This window comes from Rhyacophila brunnea, unplaced genomic scaffold, assembly GCF_057557595.1.
Source record: "Rhyacophila brunnea isolate RB1 unplaced genomic scaffold, BYU_Rbru_1.0 scaffold_16, whole genome shotgun sequence".
NCBI lineage: Eukaryota > Metazoa > Arthropoda > Insecta > Trichoptera > Rhyacophilidae > Rhyacophila > Rhyacophila brunnea.
The window spans coordinates 11,997,101-12,021,047 of record NW_028232816.1 but is presented as its reverse complement, the minus strand read 5'-3'; the positions used below and the strand labels follow the sequence as shown (position 1 = coordinate 12,021,047).

The 23,947-nt window shown below is 34.8% G+C and overlaps 1 protein-coding gene across 2 annotated transcripts in view; it reads left to right on the top strand.

The window, feature by feature from the left end:
- The window catches only part of LOC147074394 (heterogeneous nuclear ribonucleoprotein K homolog), a 210,327-nt gene extending 186,727 nt beyond the window's left edge, over positions 1-23,600 (top strand). For both annotated transcript variants that reach the window (XM_085943661.1, XM_085943662.1), the window contains 4 exons: positions 12,512-12,640; positions 15,725-16,285; positions 17,459-17,628; positions 21,810-23,600. In XM_085943661.1, the coding sequence (XP_085799787.1) occupies positions 12,512-12,640; positions 15,725-16,285; positions 17,459-17,628; positions 21,810-21,861 (912 nt within the window). In that variant the 3' untranslated portion in view covers positions 21,862-23,600. The remainder of the gene's footprint in view (positions 1-12,511; positions 12,641-15,724; positions 16,286-17,458; positions 17,629-21,809) is intronic.
- The last annotated feature ends 347 nt before the right edge of the window (positions 23,601-23,947 follow it).

Below are 23,947 nucleotides of genomic sequence, written 5' to 3'. Positions count from 1 at the left end.
TTCTAATGCATTTTATTCTTTCTATATTGTATAGTTTGTGAAGCTCTGGTCTATTTTGCCTAGGTCTATAATATACTTTTTCTTGTTTTGTCTGCGTATCGTATATAGGTACTACAAACTACATGTATCGTACCATAACTGCCTTTCCTCGAATTTACCTCAAGTGAAAAAGTAACTCGACCCATGTGGATTTTTTCAGTTTATGTCCCCACATTGACAGCGTATGATGCATGTCTGTTTGGACCCAATCATGCGAGCTATGTTTTTCGCGGCCATGCGTATGCAAATCCTTCCCCCGGGGCCACGTGCGTTTCATCATTGGTCATGTAATAAAAAAAAAATAGAATTCCCGTAATATGCTAGGGTCTAGAGCTATGTCATAAGAAACAATTCAATATACATGCAGACCCTTCTCCCGCGATATCCTTTTAGGCTTAGCTAGGATTTGGAGTATTTAGAATATTTAGAAATAACATGACAAAACTATCACGTGAATTGGGAGGATCGTCGACCGTTGATCAGGACAAGAGCATAAGAATTTAACAATTCCATTAATATACAACATAATGGCTTGAAACTTCGATAAAACTTCGTCACCCCCGGAAACTTGACCACACAAATTATGAAAATACGTTGGCATAGGCCAGGGCGTCTTGCTTAGACGAAACCAACAGAGAAGGACGAGATTTCAACTGTTTTTCTTCTTTAACAATTGTAGCAGAATTCACTTTTGCTCATAGACTTATTTGCCGAAGATACATTGAGACACAAAAAACGCTTTGCATGTCAGTTTACAAGGCTGAAAGAACTTTTTTTAATATGATTTATCATCATTTAGAATCTGATTTTAAACCGGGGGTCTTGTGACTCATTTGGGTCCACAAGAGCATTTCAAGGAATTTGTCAAGGGGTCACAGTTGAAATAAAATATTTAAACTGTATGGAAACATGTACTTATATTTATAATAATTTCATTAATCGCTTTAATCTGACATTTTAAAGTGATTAATTGACTTTTTTTTAAATAATGTAGAATATGTACACATACATGTTCTGTTTCATTGTAATTAATTTATAATAAAAATATTAATCACCTCAAGACAGTTTTTCCCGGCGATTCAGTGAGGAAAACGATGAAGATTTTAAGCTCCTCACAAATTTCGTAGGTTATCAGAAGGTTATAATTGACTTCGTAGCGTTGTTGCACTATATTTTGTGGAAGAGATAGTTGGCGATTAGTGTGATATATTCGAAATTCTTCATGTATGAAACACATAGTTAGTTGCAACGGTCTCATATCGTGTAAAGAAGCAATTTTCGTCTTTCTCGGAAAGCTCAATCTTTTCAAAATTAAAATTGGATGTCGTGCGACTCTTTGGAGCCGTAGGTACGAGGGTGGGTCAATAATTCCTTAGAAAAAAGCATTAAAACAGGTTTTATTTTTGTATTTTTTTTTTATTTCTCAACATAATTTCCTTGGAGCTCAATACACTTGGTTAGACGTTTCTCAATTTTTTTTAAACCGTCAGAAAAATAAGTTTTCGGAAGGTCCTCAAAATAAGCATTTGTCCGATCGATGACTTCTTCATTTGAAAAAAACGTTGTCCACTTAGCCATTTTTTTAAGTTTGGGAAAAGGAAAAAGTCACTGGGGGCTAAATCTGGCGAATACGGTGGGTGGTCGACCAATTCGAACTTCAATTCTTCAATTTTAGCCATTGATCGTAAACATGTGTGAACACGGGCATTGTCCTGATGAAAGAGAATTTTTTTCCTGTTTAAATGAGGCCGTTTTTCTTCAATTTTGTTTTTTAGCTGGTCCAATAAAGATGCATAATAATCCCCTGTTATTGTTTTTCCTTTTTCCAAATAGTCAACGAAAATAATTTCACGTGCATCCCAAAATACAGTAGCCATAACCTTACCAGCTGATTTTACGGTTTTCGCCTTCTTTGGACATGGTTTGCCTTCGCAATCCACTGCTTTGACTGTTCTTTCGTCTCGGGAGTATAGTGGTGTATCCATGTTTCATCTACAGTCACAAAGCGACGAAAAAATTCATCCGAATTGCGTTGCATGAGCGACAACAGGGCTTTAGAGGCCACCACCCTACTGCGTTTATTGTCGACTGTGAGCAAACGCGGCACCCATCTTGCAGAAATATTTTTCATGCCCAATTTGTCATGTAAAATAGAAATGACGCTACCTTTTGAGATCCCTGTAACCTCAATTATCTCACTCAACTTTAATCTTCGGTCACTTAACACCATATCGTGGATTTTATTGATCATTTCTGGTGTAGTCACCTCTACAGGACGTCCTGAGCGTGGTTCATCCTTTGTTGATGTACGACCACGTTTAAATTCATTTAACCAGTTATAAATAGTTGCAAGTGAAGGAGCAGATATGCCGTGAACTAAATCCAACTCATTTTTTATTTCCTTTGCTGTTAACCCTTTTATATTAAAATGTTTAATAACAACTCTAAACTCAATTTTCTCCATTTTCCATTTTTCCATTTTCCACAAGCAATTTTTTTTTTTAAATGTACGAGAAACACACAACAACCCGACCAATCTGATTGAAACTTCGCAGCATACTGAATCGGTAGTGCCGCTGCATGAAAACAAACCGCTTGCAGTACTAGTCGCGCCACCTGTCGGCTTTTCTAAGGACTTATTGACCCACCCTCGTACTATTACAATATTGCCTTCATTGGATTATTTAATTAGACAATGGACGTGTAGCTGCCAATTTTGGCGGTGGTTTATTTGCGTACGCGCGGAAATTCGGTGTAGTGTTTTCCGGCTCTCCTTCCGGGGTGTGGCGCCATCGCTGCCCCTGCCTGGTGGTCCGGACAGAGCCGGCGCAGGCAGGTAGGCGCGCCACTTTTACGGCTCACTCCGCCGCCCGCTTCGATGTCAAATCCGCGATGAATAATATAGCACCCTCATCCCCACGTCGTCCGCCCCCCCCCCGTTGAAACTTCGCGAGGTGTTGCCGACGATATCACTTGGCGGAGCGCCGCCCCAGACGATCGAGCCCAGAGTAAATTACACTTTGATTCCAGGATTGTTGACAGAGAAGCTTAACAAAAGACTGGTGGTCTACTGTGGAAATCAGTTGCAATTTTCAAAATGAGTATCACGAACTATGTGTTGAAAATTTCCAAGTATAAGTATCGGAAGGCCTGAAGATGCCTAAAGGCGAAACACGTGTCGCAAAAAACGACTCAAATGGTATGGTACAAAACTTGAATCCATTAGAATTTAAATTCAAATTTCATCAAGTAGGTACCTTCGGTCGATAGTGGGATGTTCATATTTAGAGAATATTTATACAATCGAAATTTTGTCTAATGTTTATGTTCTTCGTATCGAAACGAAAAGTGAAAATAGAGATAGCAGGATATTATTTTAGGGAATTTTTAATTCAATACGCTGATGCACGGTCACTATGATGCATTCACGTATTTCGGTAGCTGTTTCTTTAGACGAAAATTTAACGTACAAGTCTCCAGAAAGTCACATGACAGGATTTAACTCTTAATTATTAATATTTAATGATAAATGTATTTTTTTTAAATTGTTTATTCTTTTACGATATACAAACTGTATTAGGTAAAAGTAATAATTTTAGGAAGGTAATATGGAAAAGTTAAAATGGTTTGCAGGTCGAGTTTGTCGGTAGAAGAAGAGTGTAACAACATGTGTCAATATGGATTATCAGTAGTGGCTGTAAACCGAAATATCACTGAAAATTCAATGCGGAACGGGAAATAAGGGGGGTGTCTGGTTTCATATACACCATGTTCACCTATTCCACAAATTGCCATTTTTAGGCCGCCATCAAACGAAAATGTTTGTATAACAACAGAAGTTAATGGTAGTTTTTTAATAAGCTCGTGTGTCCTGTTACGTTTGGCAACACCACAAGAGTCTACTTTACTTCATTCCGCACTTGTCCCTCAGTTGAGGGCGCGTGCCGAGTGCCGGCCTGCTAATATTTAATTAATATCCACCGCCACGTTGTGGGGCGGGATTCGCTGGTTTATGGCATCGTTCCGTTTGACAGCCTCACCTGAACTTATCCGGCGTGGCCCGGCTGCTGTCTCTGACAGACGGAGGAGGCCCGGATCGCTTCGGCTGTTTGATGTTATTAATTATTACTCACTCCAATGGCTGCAAGAGATTTACAGGTGGGGCGTTTAGGGATGAATTTTGTTTGTGCGCGGCGTTTATTAAGTTGGGGTTGACGTTTCCATCAATGTATTTACCTACCTGTAAGTTTAATTACAGCTAACTGTCGGTGTGTCACCATGGTCTTGTAAACTGTCATATAACTATGGTTGGATGGCGTGACTTTGTGACATTATGTTTCTTGTGTAATTGACAAGTTGCTGCAATCAATAAATATATATATATATAATATTTTTTTATATGTACGTTTGGATCCAGAGCATAAACCTGAAAGGTTATGCGACTTGCTAACAACCATACCTTGTAAATAAATAAGTGTTTTGCGAGCACAAGGGACAGAAGTATTTATTTTGTTTGTCTCTCTATTCTCAGATACGCTGTCGTCCACTTATATGAGTTTTCTGTATTCGCAATACTCTCTCGATCGTTGTGCGGCTGATTTCACCACAGTTCTTTGACGAAACTGAGCAGTTGACACAAAACAATATTTCGCACCACAAATTTCAGGTGGAATGTATGTATGTATTTCCGACAGTATTCGGAGTCGTGAGATGTCGGGACTTTCCGTCGACTTACTAGAGTCGTTCGGTTTGCGTTACACTTCATTACATAAAAAACCATTGATTCCAATGATTATGATATTGTTATATAAGCAATCGTAACCTATAATAATTAAAAATGTGTAACTATTTTCCATGATTGTGAGATTAAACATTCCAATTTTCAACAACAATTCTTTGTAGTTTTCACTTGCGAGATTGATTTTTTTGGGTGCGAAACCAAACTATTAGTAAGGTTACATAGAAATTGTACCTACGTATTGCATTTCATTTTGCACAAAGCAATGTTCCACGTTTATTAGATTCAATTAGATTATACCATGAATTTGATATTGATAGACTTGATAAATTATGCGATATGATTATAGGTATTTATAATTTACCTATTTTCATCTCTCTTTTCCTTGTATGCACGTGTTTTTTAGATTTTATTTAGACATGAATTTTATATCAATAATATACGCCCAACTGCATACGTACACATCGCAATTCAAATAGGTTTTAAAAAAAACCCTGCTGTAGCGATGCGGCGGAGATCGACACCGTACTGTAGGGAAAATTTTAATACCTGTCGTGTCAGTATTTTATTCTATCAGTTTATTTCCTTTCAAAATGTTTATTGAGTTTATTCGTGTTCTATCGACGAGTCGAGTCGGGCACTTGACTGGAATGTAGGTGCTGGGTTCGCTTCCTGTTTATTGCCTGGCGTGGCGAATAGATCAGATCAAAGGCTTTTGATTACTCTCTATGAAAGTTCGTCATGCGATCTCGCTCATACATTCCTACTGTGATTTGTTTCGCACATAATAACCCGTGTGGGGGGCCGGCCCCCTTCACTTCGAATCGAGATTTAATCACACAGTGTGCCCTGTTTGACTCGATTTCATAAATAATTCCCTGATAATTAATTATATTGATTTTGTTCCCGTATAATGGTTATTTTTTTTAATCTCTGACGATACCTCGTTGCGTTGCGGTACGGTTTCACGCAAGAATAAAAGAAAACATCCATAATGCAAAGACATTGAAGGACATCTTATTCTATGTAAGATGGAGCCTAAAATGAAAAAAAAAACTATTATCTACCTACTGCAATTATAATTTCCGCAATATCCATTTTTCCATACAGTCTGCCATATCCAATGACGTAAACTCCATATAGGTAGTGTAGCTGACTCAATTATAATAATTATTTCCTTAATATTTTTTTCAAGATATTATCATTTTGATTGTGAGTACGTCAATAAATAGCGGATCATAATTCATTGGATATGTCACTCGAATATAATAACCTGGTCTGTCATTATCTCAGTCCCTGTATCGCTCCGCACAACATCTCATTCTGCCGAGACTCAGACCTCGGAACAGTATCAAAAGTATTGTATCATAACTACTGCAACATACTCTTGTACCAACTGTTTACGCTGCAAGTGAATCTCGTTCCTCCATCCATCGGAGCAACCACCAAGTCTCGACTTATTCATCCATAACAACATCACTCCCACATATGCTTAGGTGAAAAGGTATTTAATTTACCTATATATGGTTGCCAACATGAAAAATATTAACTTTTCTATATTTACCAATTCAACCATGCTAAAATTGATCCGGAATCGCTGCAGTTGTTTCGCACGAGGTTTGCTATTATATTGTTGACCATTTGCATCCCTCTGATCTACGATGGAGGAACAAACAATTTCGATGTCGGTAACCTCAATATTACGCCGTTTTGACATAATCACAAAAAAAAAACTGTCAAGTAGGTACATTTAGGACTGAAAATAAAACATTTTGCAAACATATCAGTAAACAATTAGAAAAAGCAAATAGGGAAATAATATATTCTTTTAACAGTAGGTATCCATTGACAGTAGTGTAGTGAAACAATAATGTATGTATTTAGTAATACCCAGGCTATGAGAAAATCATATACATTTTTTGTGACATCACCGACATCGAACTCGCCCCCCCTGATGAAAGGCCAGCGACTTACGCACTGGACTAATGGATCGGATTGACTGACCATTTTACTAAACTACTCGACTAAATTTGTCGACACGGTTTTTTACCAAATCACTCGCTACTTTACTAAATCATTGGCACAGTCCGAACAAGGCATAAGATAGCCGTCTTCAACTGTCCTTAACGTCATTAAAGGTAATCAAAAATAATGTTTTAAGTCAGTCGTAAAATATAGAAAATGGCGGCCGATATAGGTATATATTATATAAACGACTTTGCAACGTTGAACGAAATTGGATTTGATGTTTTATGAATATTATGTACATCATTATATACGATGGAAAAGTAATAATTAAAGACCCAGAATCAAGAAAAATATTAACACCAAAAACAAAATGGTGACTTGTAACTGATAGGGTCAAATGTAATTGAATGTAAGTATTAAAATAATTAATTCTCAAAAATTGATTTAAAAGTGGATTAAAAACTAAAATATTGTGCAGTTAATAAATTCATTGTTCAGTACAGACTTAACGATTAATTGTAATTCTGACTCAACAGCCTGATGGGATTTCATTGAATACGTACATACTGTAGTATGTTCGATACATTTTCATATGGTGTGTCTACTTATGTGTAATCATTTCTTGGGAAAAGGTCCCGTATTATAATAGTGAGTGTATCGAAGGCGAAGCAAACATATCGCAAGGGGCGAAAGGTGCGCGCGCACAGTTATCGCCGGCCCCGCGCCCTAACGCTGTCAAGTGAAAACCACCCTTACGCCGTACGCCCCGAGGTCTCGTATCCGCATTCACGAGGCTGGGCGGGGTTCCCTCCCTGCCCCTTAAGGAGTATCGGTCGCTCTGTGCCTTTTTAACCAGTGCACCCCGGTCGCCGAGTCGGTGGCACGTATCGCGCACCGGTTATCGGTTCAGTATACCCCGCGAATGCGTCTACCGGTCGATTATTTGGTTATTATTATTAAAACCAAAAATATATTATAAGTACAGCACTGTGAAAGTTCGGTTTTGGTACCATTAAGCTAAATTTGCGACTCCGGTTAATACCTAAATAATTGGTGTTATTTTATAGTAATAATATCGCTATTACTCTTGTTTTCTTTCGTTATTCGTTACAATGAGTCGGTAGTTAATTTCACTTACAACCTTTTAAAACTACATCATGCAAATAAAATAACTACAGTTACTTACGAGTTTTTGGTACAAGTCGGTTATGGGGAAGCTAGGCGGGAACCGCGCTAATTGTCATAGCTGATTTTGACAAAATTCATGAATTTAAGAATGAAAACCTAACCTAAACTAACCCAACCTAACAAATAATCCACTATATCGGCTATTTTCAAAATGTGTTTGCCTCTGGCTTCCCCATAACCGACTTGTACCGAGCTTTTTAATATCACTACCGCCCTGCAACTAAAATAAGTAAATGAGGCATCACCATCAACCTGGATGAAAGCCTCTCCATGTTCGTTACACCCCTCGTCCCTATTCGTCTCGTCGCCCCTTACTTTCGCAGAACTTAAATATCCCGTCGATTCCGTGTTGAACTTTTAAATGTTTACTACCTTTTGGATGACTAGATCCTAGGGTTGTCATATTTTTTTTGTTCAATTCCGGACAATCGTCTAGTTTAAAATGTGTGAAATTTTGAAATAAAATCGTCATCGCCAGGGGAGGTAAACCCGGGCTCGGGAGCCACACGTGTCTCTTTAGTACGCGCGCGCGGTTGAGAAATATTAAATTTAATGTGATTAATTAACTGTTAATAAAATTGCCTAGAGAACAATGTCGACAATAACGATTATTATTTTACAGTTTAAAGCCTCAATTACATTGAGCTTCTTTACGAGCTGTTTGTTGGCGAATTTATAATCTGCCTGTAAAGTCGCCAACAAACAGCTCGTAAAGAAGCTCAATGTAATTGAGGCTTAAGTGATTTTTTTCTGTGAATAATTTATGAATAGTGAAACAATCCTAGCCTTTGTTGCAAATACTCTCACTGCCAATTTGTACGTATTGAATATACTAAATCTGGAGAGAGAAGAATGTAATGTGATTACACAACCCATGTGGGTTGGGTGCTATACAAGATCTGTATAGAATGCATGTGTTTTGTTAATTACATATGATTATCATTCACTGAAGTTGTGACATTTCTTTGAAATTGTTTTGACATACTATAAGTACTATTACTACATAATGAAAGAGCGAGATATACCTATTTTCTTTAAAAATTGCTACACTGGAACTTTCGCGATTGCGTAGGCCGTAGATAATGAGATAAAAATAATTGTTTAAAGTCCTGACGATGACTAGACTATTTATTGACGGTGCAGTAAAATGACAGTAATTTTTATTAAATTAAATGTTATTTACGGGGTGATATTCTGACTATTATATAGTTAATTCACTTAACCCGATATAATATCGCGGTTGTATGTTCTTACGTGCGTGTTCACCGTTCATATGCTTCGTGTGAATTTACGGCTTCCCTGTATCTATCGCGCAAAACGGATGGATGTCAGCTTTTTTCTTTTCATTCTTTCTGTGCCGTGTCTCTTCTTTTATTGTGTATTTTTCTTTTATAATAATTCGTGAAAGGTATTGTGTGATCCAGGTATAATATAAGAACACTCTCCCCGGATAGTGTTTGTGTGATGTTCGCTTTGCTCGGTTCGGTGATTTTTTTTTTATACATATACTAAATATAATTTTTCTTTTAGATTTGTGCAATGTAATATTTTGTGAAGTGTTCTTGTGAATTGGGTGACATTTAAATGTGTCTTACAACTTTAATATCTGGATGAATATTAGTGAGTAAATTTGTATATTAATATTTTTATTTAAATAAAGAATGGCGCGAAATCGAAACAAAAAAAAACAGTCCTTGGAACAACTAACTCCATAATATGAGGTGACAAATTTAATAAATGCTATTCATTTATTTTATGAGGGCAGAATTACAGCCATAGTACGAGAATTTTTATAAATTTAGAATGATCCGAGTATTTGTTCATTACAAATACTCGGATATGTCTTGGCAGTTTCAAGTTCTCGATTTTCTCGACTCAAGGCGAAAAACTACATACCTAATCGGAAATAGAAGTCTATATCGTTTGACATGATTTCTTTTTCGAAATTATAATACGTCATGTAGCTTGTAGGGAAATAAACTGTAGGTAATAAAAAAAAATAGGGCAAACATAATAGACGTTGTCGTCCGGTTTTTCTTTATAATATATTACCCCAATGAGATAATCTGAATAATTCTTTCCCACGAAACTTCTATACATATTGCTACCTATAATATAATATGCTTTGTAGCCAATAAATTCAATTTTTAATTCACCAATACGTAGGTATTGTTTATTACATTACTTTTACGAAATTTGAATACTGGTTTATTAATTAGTTTATAATACGTAATAAGTGCCTATACAAAAGGCGTTCATGTGGCTCATTGTTTTATCGGACGAAATGCTACGGTTGCCGCGCTGTTTGTCTCGGGTTCGAATCTGCAAATTCAAAACATCCGATTAAGGGCAAACGGGAAATCGATTTATGCCGACAGTCGATTTCCGGTTTCGGCGTGCATCTGACGCACGTGTAAGGTGTAGCACTCGAAGCCTATAAAACAGGGAATAAAAAAAATAATAATGAAGTGAAGCTGAAACGAGATTTTATTATTATTCTTGGGTATGGAGAAATATGGGATAAACTTAAAACACGTGGGATAGTTATAGTTACGTCTATATCATAATATGCATTAAAGTTTGTCACGTAAACGAAACGCGCATTCAATATTGATAATATTTGAGGGCATTGCGGAGACTTTGAATTTCTGTGGCTAAGAATCGTTTTTCGTAAATTGTGAACTTATTTTTACTAGGATTGTAATTCTGGATAATTTTAATGAGAAAAGATCGGATTTTGCCACTGTTAATATTATTTCGATCTTGTCATTTAATTAAAAAATAATAAGTAATTAACATTTTAATGAATTTAATAGTTGACATTAATTAAAATTTAATATCTTTTGTTACTTTCGAAAAAAACGTCCCAAAGTTATCCATATAAGATTTACTATTTTGAAATTATTGATCCAATTCAGTGACGAGCATCCTGCAGGCAATTTATAACCCTGGGTCAATTTTCTCTGCCTGGGATTTTTTTTATAAGATGTGAATGTATAATGTGTGAATAAGATTTAATTGTTTTTATTGGATTTTATCACTCGAAATTTATTGGAGAATTAATTTTTGGTTGGCTAGGCCTAGGATAAAAAAATCATGTCTTTCCAATCATGATGGGAAGATGACCCTACGGTTTGGAATTGTCATATAAAATGTGCTTCATGTAGGTATAGTTTCGGGCAGGCATGTCTGTCAGCTTTCTTTTTCGTTTGTATTTGATTGCTGTTGCCACGGTAACCATGGTGTCAAATAAAGTATCTAAAGCCTCTAATATTATTATATAATATAGATTCATTTCAAAAGATAATTTGAATGGGATGGCGCTTTTATCTGAACCATAAATTGCGACTGCATTGTCACCCTATTGTCACATTTTCGAACCCCCCCACCCCACCCACATTCGTAAAAAAATGATTGATTATAATAAGTATGTGTTCTCAGGAAAGAGTGAGTTTATATGTTGTTAGTTTTGTGCCTTCACACTCATCCTATCCTCTCTTGTCACAAATCATCACATTATATCGGATATCCTCCTTCTCACCCTTAGAAGGGACCAGTACATATGAATTTAGCTAGCTAATTTTACATTGACACTTAAGATAATCGGGCACGCTGAGACCTGTATGAGATGGTGTGCAGCCAATTAAGATATATTTCACTATTATGCCACTAACTTTATGAATGACTAAACTGACAGTAGTCAATTATAGATTTAAGTTGTGATTATATTGAGATGCACGTCGCGTACTATCACATGACGTCACAGTTAGCTGCTGCTAAGGAAAAAAGTGTGTAATGTCGTCGGTGTTACAAATGTTATCAGACTGATGCTTCCATCCTGTAGCACATTTTGATCCTTTAAATGAACATTGTCAGTTGGTAAAATCTGCTAAAATCACCAGAACAACAATGAGGTCACCTCACGTTGTACTGCACTGCATCGACACTTGCATGACTCAATGAACGTTTTTTTATCATTTTCTACATGCCTACACATTTTCGATTATGTCAAAATCGCATGTTTTTTATTTTTAGCGGTTGGCACTATGTATTTTCTATAAGAATGTGGTCTATTATCTATATGGTCTGCAGGTTGGATTATATTCAAAATATCCATGGATATAATATCGCAAGTAATTTTAACGTACGCACACGTAGAAACTGTTAAAATTAATTGTAATTAGCATGAATAATGTATAAGAATTCAATACATTAAAGTTGGCACTCTCCATCATTGAATTTACAGAGGTGGCGATTGTTCAAAATGACGAAACCATAGACGAAATTTGTCACCGTGACAGTACGTGACGTGCATCTCAATATAATTACAACTTTACATTCATAATTGCATCTCTAGTAGCGATAGCTAACGTTAACAAAAATAAAGGTCCATGTTTCTGTAAGAGAATTTTATGAATGAATTAATGAAGGCAAAATTGTCCAGTCTGTCCAATTCTATGGATAATATGCCATATCTTCACCCATAGTCACTAAATATAATTGGGGTATACTGGGGCATAACTAGTGTATTCGTGGTAAAAAAACTAAAACTAAATATTTATCTTCTTGTTGTTTCAGAAAACCGGTTCCCGTATAAAGATCTTCTCGAATACAGCTCCGCAGAGCTCGGATCGAGTCATCCAGATTGTCGGTCGCGCTGACACCTGCGTGGAATCCATCAAAGAGATTGTTAATCTTGTCAAGACTGTAAGTATCCCCTTATTATTGTACATAAGTAGTAGACGTATTGAGGTACTATAGGATTTGTTCTTTTTTTATGAAAATTGTTGAGAAAATTTCAAGTCTATTAATATTAAAATTAAAATTTAGCTTTGGAATTATGCATAGCTTGGAGTCATTTTATTTAAAAAAGATTCAGATTCCACCTCAAAAGTAGCAACCAATTAATGTTGCACATCTATTGCATTGGTCATAAATCCAATGTTTGCTCGATAAAGCCGCGTTCCCACGATCCAAGTACACTCGGACCGAGTGCCATCCAAGCGCACGCGTCCTACTCATCCAATCTAGCTTGGATAGGAGTAATTAGTATGAAAATGTCTCGTACGAGTGCGCTCCGTCCAAGTCAACTTGGATCGTGTCAACGCAGCAGCTTAAGGGAAAAAATCTTTCTATCACACACAAAATATGTACTTGTTAAATTAAATTAAAACAAATTTTTAACCATAATAATTAGGTACACATAAAATAAATGCAATTGATAAAAAATCTTATAGTTTCATAAATAAAATGAATGATTGTTTAAATCAGTATCTTGGTGCTTGCTCATATAAGTTTGGTATTTTTGGCATATAAGTGAATAGGTAACATAATGATCTAAAATAATAAATGTCTTGACTTTGAATTATTTTCCAATTAAAAGTGGTACTTTCAAAGTACACATACATGACCCACCGATTAATTAAATAATATAGATGTTTCTTGTTAAAAGAAATCTCTGAGTCAGTTGAGTCAGTCAATTGATTCTCAAAAATACAAAAACTCACAGCTATGACTCCACAGCCTTAAGATTATGGTATGTAATGTTGTGATTATATTGAGATGCACGTCGCGTACTGTCATGCTGTCATCGTGACAAATATAGTCTATGGTTTCGTCATTATACAGAATATTTTGAAATATCACCTCGGTTCATTCAATGATGGAGAGTGCCAATTCTAATGTATTAGTATTTTGAATTATTATTCATCATTCACGCTAATTTCAATTAATTTTAACAGTTTGTACATGTGCACTCGTTAAAATTACTTGCGATATTATATCCATACATAATATTTTTAACAGAATCCAACTTGCAGACCATAGATAATAGACAACATTCTTGTAGAAAGTACGTAGTGCCAACCGCTAAAAAAACAACTCGCAATAATTTCGAGTCAAATGTGTAGGCATGTAGAAAATGATAAAAAAACTTCATTGAGTCATGCAGGTGACGATGCAGTGCGGTACAACGTGAGGTGACCTCATTGTTGTTTTATGGTGATTGCAGATTTTGCTAAATGACAATGTTCGTTTAAAGGTTCAAAATATGCTACGGAATGGGACATTATACACTTTCCGTAGCGGCAGCTTAGGCTTCAGACACACGGCATTGCAGTAGACGTGCGTCGACGCAGGGTCTTATTTGATTCCAATTGCATCCGATCAGAATCACCGGTCAGATTTGTTTTAACTAATTGGTGATTCTAATCGGATGTAATTGGAATCAAATAAGACCCTGCGTCTACGCACATAGCGTCATGTGATAGTATGCGACGTGCATCTCAATATAATCACAACTTAACACAATATCGTCTTCTCCGACGATACCATTCTTTTGGTGAATTTTTCACATTAAAGCATAATCATGTTTCTTTGATAAATTATTGTATTCCATACCATGTGACATGTAGCACATTATTATTGTGTCAGATTCAGAGTGAAAAGAACTTATTAATAAATATAGTAAAAAATAAGATATTTATTCTTAAAATGACAGTAGAGCTGGAAGAACAGATATTTAATTGTGTTAGATTACATTCAATTATAATTTTAAGATCCAGCTGTTTCCATTTTTATATCATTAATAACAAAAATTATCCATAAGCTGTCATGCTCTATTTTAAACATGTAGTGTTTATTATCTGACTTTTTGACAATGTTACACATTGTCCCGTGCTGCTTGTACTGCCTAATCTGAAATTGCATGGTAGGTGCAGTCTGATGCTTCTCGCCTTGCCTAATCAACCATTTTGATTTCCTAATATACCCACTTCTATTGCAAAAGTCAGATCCAACATCAGAGGATGAATACCATACAGATATCACATTATCTGGCTATATGCGGCTGGTTTCGGAGTACGAATATGTATAGTAGAATTTTAATTGTCCGAGTTAATTGGGGATGAATAGAGTACAGTTATTTTTGGGTATTATACATACCCATCAGCATGGTCCCAACATCCTGAAGAGGGCCCCCCAGGTTGTAACCTTTGGTGGGCTCCCATTCCTATTACTGAGGTCAAAAGCAGTGTGACTCTCACAAGTAACTTTCCAAATGGTGTTCGAGGTAAAATTAAGGGTCTTCAGTGTATTTTTAATGGTTTTATTTTTTAATAAACCCATTTGAATTTTAAAGTGGTTTGAGTATTGACAAACAAAAATCGAAAATTGCATTACACAACCACACATTTTAAAATACGCACACTGATTTAGCAGGTGACTTTTTTACTATTAGAGCAAACTTGTGATGTGTGTTTATCTCACTTGTATGGTCAACCTGCCACACTGGGCCCCCAGCTAGAACGTTGTCAGCCGCCCCCTCTTGTGGGGGCCATGCTCATTGGATACTGAAGTTTTATATGTAACTAAAGAAATTACATTTAAATTTTGTTTTTTTACATCGAATGTGTAAAGATAAATTGACAAAGACGATAAAAGCAACCACCATGATAAAAATTAATAAGATACAGTACGGCTACCTAACCATGTTTATAAAGTAAAAATGTTTAAGTATTAGCATTTTAAAGTGACTTCAAAGCAGTGAACTCTACGCTTATTTTGTGCTTCTAAGTTTTTACTGTCTTTCGCACGACAGAGAAAGTGCACACATCTCAATTTTGTTGAGGCCGTGGATCCAATATCATGGAGTTTGAATAGGCAATAGATTGTTGGCAATTTGCTTAAACACCATACTGACAGGCGAGAAGATGAGAAAAGAATAATTGTTGTATGTCCTGGACTTTCTTAAACTTCCAATATTTAATTACTGTATATCTATTTCATTTCCAGACACCCATCAAGGGAGTAGAGCAGAAGTATGATCCTCACAATTACGACGACTTTTACTCTGATGAATACGGTGGCTATGGATCCCAGGGCGGCGGCGGAGGTGGCATGGGAGGCGGTGGCAGGGGAGGAGGTGGTGGAGGCGGCGGCGGAAGAGGCGGTCGCATGGGCAGCGGGAGAGGCGACGGCCGATTCAACAACAGAGGAGGCGGACCGCCCCGGAATAACTTCGGGCCCCCGCCCAGCATGGGCTCCGGACCCCCCAACCGCCCCTTCAACAACAACTCCCGGGACAACTTCAACAGCCAGCCGAGGAGCATGCCATTCGGTGACGCGCCCAGAAATGACAACTTTGGCAACATGAATTTCCGTGGAAACAACAACGCGCAGAACAATGAAGGTTTCGGACCGCCACGCAATGACGATTTTGGCGCAAACCGCAACAATAACTTCAACAGCGGGCCAAATAATATCGCCAACAACGGCGGGGGACCACCTCCCAATCTTCCGTCCAGTGACGGAGAGTTCAATCCTAACCAGACCCAGGTCACCATTCCCAAGGATGTGAGTATTACTTTTATTGGACTAGATCAGTGATTTCCAACCAGGTTCTAATGTCAACAATGGTGTAGGAGTTTCGCAGTTAGCAAGGCTTACTTGTTTACCGCCATATTATGTATAAATAGACGTATAATTAAAAGTTGCTTGCTTAGATCAAGAAACATTTTTGTAAAGCTAATGTAATTGGCTAATACTTGCTATAATGTAATGTAATACTTGCTATCATCACACCAATCAATATTTATCCCATAGGTTTTACTGACAGTCATCATGTATAACTCTTTTCAAGTTGTAATTTATATTCATATATGCCTTAATCAAACTTTTAATACTCATTTATTAAGACTCAAACCTCCCTCAATGACCCTCCCTCAACGCCTCCGACACAAAAAAATGTGTGATACATGGTTTCTTGAATCTTAATTTTTCATCTGCTAAAACGGTATGATATACATTTTGCTACGATTGGGCTATTAAGCTATTATTCTACCATTATTTTATTATCTGAAGGATCTAATAAAAATATTTAGTATACCTGCCTATCTTTCTAATTAATCATATCCACCATTCGATTGTGTAATCATAAATCTAAATCAGCTTTTTTCAGCATACAGTAAAAACTGTCCAATTTTATTTTTGAACGGATTTTCTTTTATTGTTTTAATTGTCAATTAATTTGTGATGGAAATGTATTATTGGTTAAAATAAAATTTGCGTTTTATTTAAACTATTGAGATTTTCGATTATCCATTTGGTTGCTTTTTAACCAAAGAATTATATTCGGTGACTGTTTTTAATGCACCTTGTTGGATTTATGAGTCTTTCTTACAACAACTTTTTTCATTTTGGAGGATTTTCAGTTATATTACATAAGTACCTATTACAGTAGACCCCCGATTATCCGGGCAAATGGTGAGGTGAGGTGTCACGGATGAACGAAAAACACGGATAATCCGAACTAGGATTTTTTATTTTTAAAATACTACATAATATTATATATTTCTAAAGCAGAGAATCATTTTAAGATGTTTAATACTCATTTATTTATTAAGAAAGTCTAATGATAATCGGGAGTTTACTGTAGTTATAATGGGTTGAAACCCTGCATTTTTTTGTGATTAAGTGAAGTAATTATAGTGGTTACTACAATACTAAAAATAACCTTGTTGTTTTCAGTTGGCCGGTGCAATAATCGGCAAGGGCGGGTCCCGCATCCGCAAGATCAGACAAGACTCAGGCGCCGGCATCACTATTGATAACCCGCTGCCCGGAGCGACCGATCGCATCATCACCATCTCCGGACAGCCCCAGCAGATACAGATGGCCCAGTATCTCCTGCAACAGAGGTAGTCTATCACACGCCATCCTCATGTGTTTGTTTGTTTTGGAATAATCATTGCTTGGGATTCTGATGCTCGATACACAAAACTCTGATATTTTACTGTGTCGGAAAATGCAATTCTCATACATTACTCACTGACTAATATTTTTCCTCTTTTGACTCTTTCAATCCATGCTCTTTCTCATTGGGTAGGTGTGAATGTACCCATCTGTATGTATTTATGTTCCAACTATAATAATGGTCTCCATTACCCATCTCCTGATTCATAACTTTCCTGTCATTCCTTATATCTGGTGTTTGCTTCTGTCACAAAAAAGTGAAGGTTTATGACTAAGTTTTTAATAAAAAAATTCATCAGCAATATTTTAAAAACAACAAGATCCTCATGTTCAACACTGAAGGTTTTTTGTTTAATTAAAAAAATAATCATAATTAATTTTGGTTTTATGTTGAGTGTCGGAACCTTTGGCTGAGATATATTAAGTTCTAGAAGGCTGTAATAACTACCTATACAAAATGTGCCACTCTTCATCAAATTCGACACAAGGCCTCATACCATTTTTAGTCTTAAATATGTTTTATTTCGTATTAGACACATTTTACAGTATAAAATCAAACATCTAATGGATATCTATAAAAATCTTACTGTAATGTAGGTAGAGATAGAGAGAATGTATTTTTTTTTCAATAAAAATTTTGCACAATTGTGGAATATTACAATAATAATGTATAGAAATTGGCGCAGATTTGCTAATGGACCCTACGAAGGTAGAGTTCATCTTCAACCGCTTTCACCTGTATTTATCTGTTGAAAAAATTGGGTATACTAAAAATGTTAATTGGTTACACATTGCAACTATTTAATATGCCAATTGTTGCATCAGATTTCTGTTTGGTTTATTGTAATCGGGATGCTGGGGATTAAACTAATGCAAGTGAAATAAAATTTTAAAAATGAGCCGTTTTTACATTACCTCATATCTACTGAAACGGGATTCAAACATATAACTGCTTTGTATGAGAAGATATAAGAATTTATTATCAACATTGGAGTACATGGTTGTATAAAATGTCACTATTTTTATAGTATATTATGTAATTTCAAGGTGTTGGCTTGTCATGTTCTCCTTTAAACACTAAAAGCATTAATAAATAATAAAGAAATATGTATCAATATTTTTTCTGCAAACTATTAGATTGCAGTGCATCTATTCTATACATAAGACTGCTATCCACAGCTGCTATCAACGGTAGTTTTTCATATTCTTGTATTGTAACAAGTACAATAAGTTAGTTGTAATTGTTACAATAATTCCTATGTTTTAACAGCACCTCTCTTGGGTGTGCTAAATTTTAGAGCGAAATAGACAGTTTTGTATGGCTAACATATTGTAACAATTATAAGACTTCGATACAAACATATGAAAAACTCGATAGCTGTCGATAGCCGTCTTGTGTGTAGAATAAATGTGCAGAAGTTGAAAACAGTTCTGTCAAATTTACAATTAAATATTTAATTTTAAAGTCGATCCACTCAATTTGGTAACCGGTACACTTATATTCGTTCAATTCTCAGCACCTAATTAATGCTTTTCACTGAATCACAAAAATTTAATAATTACGAATTACAAAATGATAGTATTTTGTGGAGGAGAGGTAATTCGAATTCTACCTAACAAATTAAGCGTGTTTATTTTAACCATAAGTAATATGTTTTATATGTATGATAAACCTCCTTTCTCCTTTAAAGTCTTGCTCATTGAATGACCGTATTAATAAAATTGTGCTTTATTTAATACTGTGTGCTAAAAGGTTTCGGAATGGGCTCATTCTACTCGTAACAAACACTCCATCTGTTGCCATCCACCTAGCTGTCTGCCGCCATGTTACTAACCCAACCATTAATGCGGTGCTGTTGTATGGAAGACTAGTGATTTTGTTGTTCTGTTTTTAATTAGTAACAAAGAATCACTAATCTGCCTACAAAAGCCCGACGCATCTTCAACATCTCCATCGCCGTGGGATGACCATTTCTGTCCGCTTCACCACGTAACAGGTCTAACATGTTGTGTGATTTCTTGTGTCTCTGTCGATATTAATAAACTGTTCATATTTCTGTGTGCAAAAGGAAAAGGGAGAGAAGTCTTCATCAAAAAATGGGTTGAATATATCAACTTAACCATCATCCAGATTATATGCATTAATATTAATTAGTGACAAGTTGAATCAATGCCTCTGCATTATTATTACTTAGTTTTACACAGAAACGTAGAAGTTCACATACAAAAAAAAAATAATCTTCTTTTGGGTCTCTTGAAAAGTGGTGATTTTAGACTTAACGCCTTTTCCTTTTGCACACAGATTTTTGCGTGAAAACTATTGATATAATGGGGATGTAAGGAGGGACCTTGCATACAAAATCATCCTTATTGTAACAGAATAAGACAATAATAATATAATAAATACATGAACGCACATGTTTGCAATAGATGTAGATTTAATTTTACAGGCACGTTCATCTGTATTATGAAAAAACAAATGTTAAAATATATTATTATCCTCTATGGGCAGACCAGTTTACTGGGGACTTTTTTGTTTTTGTAATGATACATCCAGTTATTATGTCGATGGTGACAACCAATGATTTATTAATCATTGCATTTAAGAATTCAGCAGTCCTTATTAAAAATAAAAGCATAACTTGAAAAAGCTTCAGAAAATATACCTATTGTAAAGAGTGAAATAATAATGTCAGCCATTTGATTGGTGGAATTAACTGGAAAGTGGAGAGTTGTCAGAGGTAGCCATGACCCTCCCCAAGTTGTCGTACTCCTGGTGATAATGATATTTGCTTATGTTTGCTAAAATGAGGATATTATAATTATTGAGGCTATTAATTTCAAAGTCGGGGTAACCTCCGTTTTTTACTTTTTTAGATATTTTTCTTCATTCTCATTCTGTAAGTACTTTTCCATCGTATGTATATTTATTATATATCAAATCCAGCTCTGTTTGTTAAAATAGAATTAAAATATAGGTTGATTGCAGTTATTTAATTCGTGGGGTCACTGCCAAAAGTTGGTAAGTTTTGAAATCATTTTATGGAGTAATTGCAATTTGAAGTTTTGACATACCCTCTAACAACAGGCATAATGCTAATTTCTTTGTGCTTTTTGTGCATGTTCTTTATACCAGACCTTGAATTTATTTTCTAGCATAAATTTATATTCAGACACAACTCTGAATAGGTACCTAAATTATCGACTTACCAACTTTTGGCAGCAATCACACATTATATTCGGTTACATGTAAATTGTACGTATTACATTTCACCGTAGCACAGTTTGCCGTGAGCTTTCTTATCGGAAAGAGATGAAAAAATTACGCGTTGTTCGTGGATCATTGCAGACCAATTTTATTAGATCTTAACCTAACCTAACAAATAATCCAGCATATCGGCTATTTTCAAAATTTGTTTACCGCTGGCTTCCTGTAAACATAAACCGACAAGAACTGTGTTTTATTTAGACATCAATTTTATCTTAGTACTATACGACCCAAAGAGATTGGACTTTCTTTAATATACTATCATATATTTCTGATACATCATTTCACGGTGAAGTGTGAAATGGGGAACTGCATATGTACAAATTTCCGGACACGGTTATATTATTCATCATTGTCATTTTTATGACTTACCTACATTCGATTGTTTAGTGCACAGATATTGTATGTGAAGTTTTTGTCGAAATTGAGTTAACATACACAAAATGTTCGTCTGCATTATATTTTTATGCTGTAAAAATATTGTACGTCCAAATACGATATTTTAGAAGATACTGTATCATTCAAATACACAATATGTCCATTTCTCATGCATCTCAAATTTTACACTTTGATTTTCTCAAAACATACAATATCTGTGCACACTAAACTATCGAATAAACATGATTTTTTATTAATTTTAACGACAGCCTCAATTATTATTAGTTAATGTCAGAGAATGAATGAATGTGGTATGTATACATATTATTTATAACGTGAACTTCATGTTTTTATTATGGACTTCACTTAGGGTATATTTATTTGTTTTTTTGATATAAACATTTTGAAAATGTTATTTATTTAATAATTTATTGTAGCATCTCGAATCAATGAACTAATTCCTTTTTTTTTTACTTGCAGTGTCCATGAAAACAATGGGGGCAGTGGTCCAGGAAGGAACAATAACTTCTAAGTGTTAAAAAAAAAATCAAGCAGTTGCCCAGCCTAACCAAACTGTTTTTTTTTTCTTCATCCCAATATAATAATTATTTTTATTGATATATTTCATGCTGGAAATATTACATCTGTTTAATATGGATAATTTTTTTTTTTGTTTTCATATTTTAATCTTCACTCTGGATTTGAAAACGCAAATATTTTTGATAATGTTTGAATTCTTTAATAATACTAGTATGTTGTTATGGAACATTAGGTGTGATAGTCATGCAAGATTTGTTTCCATTTTTTTTTTATCATTCATCATGGCATTTAAGTGTGTGTAGCACGTCTATATACTCTTTGTAGTTTTGTAAATAAGTTTAGATTATTGATTATATTATATAATTACTATTATTATCTTTAGCGTGTAAACAAGGATGGCCAACAGAACAACTTGTTTACGATTGTGGACAATCAGTGATTCACGATGGATACGTCTTCTTACAGATACAACAAAAGTTATTGTATTACATTACATATTAAAAAGAATATTCTGTTCCCTTAGTCACAGTGTCGGTAGATTTTTTTATGCGTTACAAGCAAATCCTTACTTTTGTGTGTATTGAAATAATATTTAAGTGTTTAATTAATGTCAAATGGTATTATTTGTACAACAGTCTTAAAGCATTATAAAAGATTGATTTGTGTGATAATTCTGTTTGCAAAAGAAAGAAGGAGATAAGTTTAAAATTGTTACTAATCAGGAAAGAAAAAATGAGTAGATAATTTTACTTGGTCTTTTTCCTCTTATCTTTGTTTTCCTTTTGTATACAGATTTGTGTTAGTATGAGAAAAATGATAAGAAACTGTTATTAGTTTGGATTTTGCACAAGTTTTGTTTGACATTGAGTTCTGGAAAAAATTATATTTCGTTGGTTGTCCTTATTAGTTATATCTATATGAAAAAAATAAGATTCAGCAGTTCTCACTGACATTCCTCAAGGTTTTAAAACTTGTGAATAAATAAAAGTTTCGTCGAAGACTTTAACCGGGGGCATTAAAATACCTACGTCAAATTTAGCTCATACGGATGATACGATTTGTTTTATGTTTTTTTTTAAAAGGGTAGTTTTAAAATTGGTATATAAGTTGATTGATTATTCTTTGGTATCGATCGTTGCATTAGATCACTGAGGTTTCGTTGTATTTACCATTTTTTTTTTTTTATTTAGAACCGATTATTTAGTCACAATTACCACAAGTCATATAATATTATTATGAAAAATAAATAATTTGTTATCGCTTACGACTTATGTTTTATTTTGATTTAATTCATTACTGTAGTTTTTCGTTTTTTTTTTAATAATATACATGTATAGACATTAAAGTACAAAGATGTAAAACGACAAAAAACTCAATTATTAACAACGTAATTCGTAAAGTTTTAAATGTATATCTACCAAAAATTATCATTGTAATAGTCACTAACAAGATGAAGTAAGCGTTGGGGGGCCTTACGGGAAATTAATTGATACAATTATTATTCAGACATAGATTTAAGATGTTTCTTTCTCCGGAGGTTTTTAGTACCTGCCTATTTTTTCATTATGCGACCGGCAGACTTTTTAAGATTGCCGCCTGTATGTATAATATTTTATATACGATTCCCGTTTCCCTGTTTTATTGTATTGTGAAATTTTCTGTAGAAGACAACAAAAAATGTGTAAACATGCAGATAATAAATATTGAATAAAATAAACTACATACATTATTTTGTTGACTTATTTATTTTAACAAATTGGCATATTATTTAACATAATTTACTCTATACAATATTTTGAAAATAGCACCTCCATAGTGGGGTTGGTTGTCATTCATTTTTTATTTACAAATCGATGACTGAATATCTTCTTCAAAACTTTTTTTTTATAAATTACAATATAGATATAATATAACAATATTTTCAATGCATACCTCTACAAAATGCTATTACAAATAAAACAATCCAACAGGATTATATTATTATTTCAAGGCTTTTTTTAATATCACAATTTCATAATATATTATTTTCCATGTCAAGAGGTGAAAGGTAAAACGTGAAATGCCAAACGTAATTCAAT